Genomic DNA, 2,173 nt, shown 5'->3' on the forward strand with positions numbered 1-2,173 from the left:
CAGTTTTTAAAAGACAAAACAAAACAGGGTCCATAATTTGCTACCCAGATAAAAGATAATTTCTGATTAAATATTTTCTCTTTTCTAAGTGCAAGTATATGTAAGCCTAAGTCAGAGTGATATAACCCACAAATAATACCAATTTGAGAGCTAGAGAATTTGAGAGTTTAGATGAGAGGGGTCAGCAAACTACAGTGCGTCATATCCAGCCCACTACTTACTTTTGTATAAATAAAGTTTTATTGAAACACACCCACACCCACTTATTTACGGGTGTACACTTCCCCGCAGCTACGCAGAGTACTTACAACAGGCCATATGGCCTGCAAAGCCTAGGTTTGGTCTCTACAAGGAGTAACTGTTTATATGACGCATGAGGTTTAAGAGTTTCTTTTTTAAATAATGAAAACATGATTTACCACACAACTTGAAACATTTAAAAAGGTGAACGTTGCAAGAAAGAAATGTTTTTTAAGGACGAAATTTGATGTGTTTTAATCTGACCAAACTTTAATCTGCTCCACTCCACTCCAAGGCTAAATCACTGAATCCCAGTTCAAACTCCTATGGGAAGAGGGACCCTGAACGTAATCAAAATGTACCTTTGCAACTTACCTGAAATGCTTTGAGAAGAGAAAGTGGGAAAGCCTGCCATTTATCTCTTAAAAACTAGAAGTAGAGGGGGAAAAAAGCCATTCTCAAGACTATAAAAGCACAAAGGTTAGAAAGTGCTTAAGAGCCAACAGCATCTCATAATGCACAATTCATATTGTTATTACAATGCAAGTTTAAGTTTAAAAATTAGCTTAGGCCTTATGGGCTCTCCCAGCTTTTTTTTTTTTCTTTCGGGACACTGATATTAAATTTTAGATTGAAATCTTCCAAAAATTCCTAAAGTCCAACTATTTCTGTTCATAATCAATGTGTTTGTTAAAAGTTTTCACAGGGATAAAGTGATAGAGAAGACACATCAATGTTCAAGCAATTTAAATTGCTTGAAAGGTAAATTTAATGCAGTAACAACAATAATCTGAGGATAAATAAATCCACGACAGATTTTAAAGTTTGAAATTTTTTTTCCTTTCTTTGCAGAGAGAATGGTTTTCTGAAAGCACATAGGACTAAAGACGTCAAAACAAAATTTAATTTCTTAATGTCCAGGTGACACAGGCGTGGTCCTCCCTGCTGCCCTCCTAACACTTGCCACTGGCCAAGGTGATAGTTTCTCTTGCTTAACTCAGGATGGATGTTAGTTTCAAGAGTAACTGGATGGTTTGTTTCCTGAATCATCTTCTTGCGAGCCCATACTCTGTAAAGGGGAGAGTGAAGTAGTGTATTTTTGTTTGCCTTTGTCAAGGGTTTCCCCCCAGCCCCAAAGGAGCACACCATACAGTCACGTCATCCCTTCGAGAGGAAAGCCACCCTGTGAACAGCGACAGCTGACACCACCATAAGCATCCCTAAGAGCACTTCCAGGCCCTCATTTGAAAACATTTTCAACTAGTATTTCTCTGTGAACTTACTGATAAAAGTTTTCAAGAAATATTCAATAACTTGAAGCCAAGTTCCTGTGCCTGATGTGGCAACACCCCTCCTTCTCCACCCAGCCCACTTCTTGTAATGAGGGGAACCCCTAGTCACCTTTTGCACGAACTGGGGGTTCACTGTGATCTCCTGGTCCATGGCCTTCAGCCGCTCGTCCAGCTCTATGCACTTCAGCATCTGTACGACAGGCACATTGTAACGTGAGCAGCGGGTTTGGTTCCTTTGCTTCTTTTTTACCTTGGCTTTTTATTTTGGTTGTTCCGGGGTTTCCCATTCCTTTGTTTTGAATTCCTTGGGGTTGGGTGGTTTTGGGGTTCGGCTTTTTTTGAGTCAGAAAGTTCATACAGTACAGGCTCTGTATATTTCCTAACATCCCAGCAGGATCTAGGCAGCAGCCCGTAATCAAACACACATCAGTATCTTCCGCAGTGAAACTGAAGTATATTCACACTAAGTGAGATAAATGAAGACTACACATCATTTCAGGTGACATTCTGCCATCAAATGAGTTACCAAAACAACTTAGTTTTCAGGTTTTATTTTTTAATTTTAAAATTGCAAAAGGATTGTGGAGATATCCTAAGTTATAACGCTATGTGTTGCTTTTAGGATTCTGAGATTTAGTGTT

The 2,173-nt window shown here is 39.0% G+C and overlaps 1 protein-coding gene across 1 annotated transcript in view; it reads right to left on the bottom strand.

Moving 5' to 3' along the window:
• Positions 1 to 974: 974 nt before the first annotated feature.
• Positions 975 to 2,173, bottom strand: part of LOC105823449 (COP9 signalosome complex subunit 3-like) — a 46,876-nt gene continuing 45,677 nt past the window's right edge. Inside the window, exon 8 of the mRNA XM_012660652.1 lies at positions 975 to 1,309. Coding sequence (XP_012516106.1) covers positions 1,256 to 1,309 — 54 coding nt within the window. The 3' untranslated portion in view covers positions 975 to 1,255. The remainder of the gene's footprint in view (positions 1,310 to 2,173) is intronic.

Source organism: Propithecus coquereli, unplaced genomic scaffold (assembly GCF_000956105.1).
Source record: "Propithecus coquereli isolate 6110/MARCELLA unplaced genomic scaffold, Pcoq_1.0 Scaffold672, whole genome shotgun sequence".
In the NCBI taxonomy this organism is placed as follows: domain Eukaryota; kingdom Metazoa; phylum Chordata; class Mammalia; order Primates; family Indriidae; genus Propithecus; species Propithecus coquereli.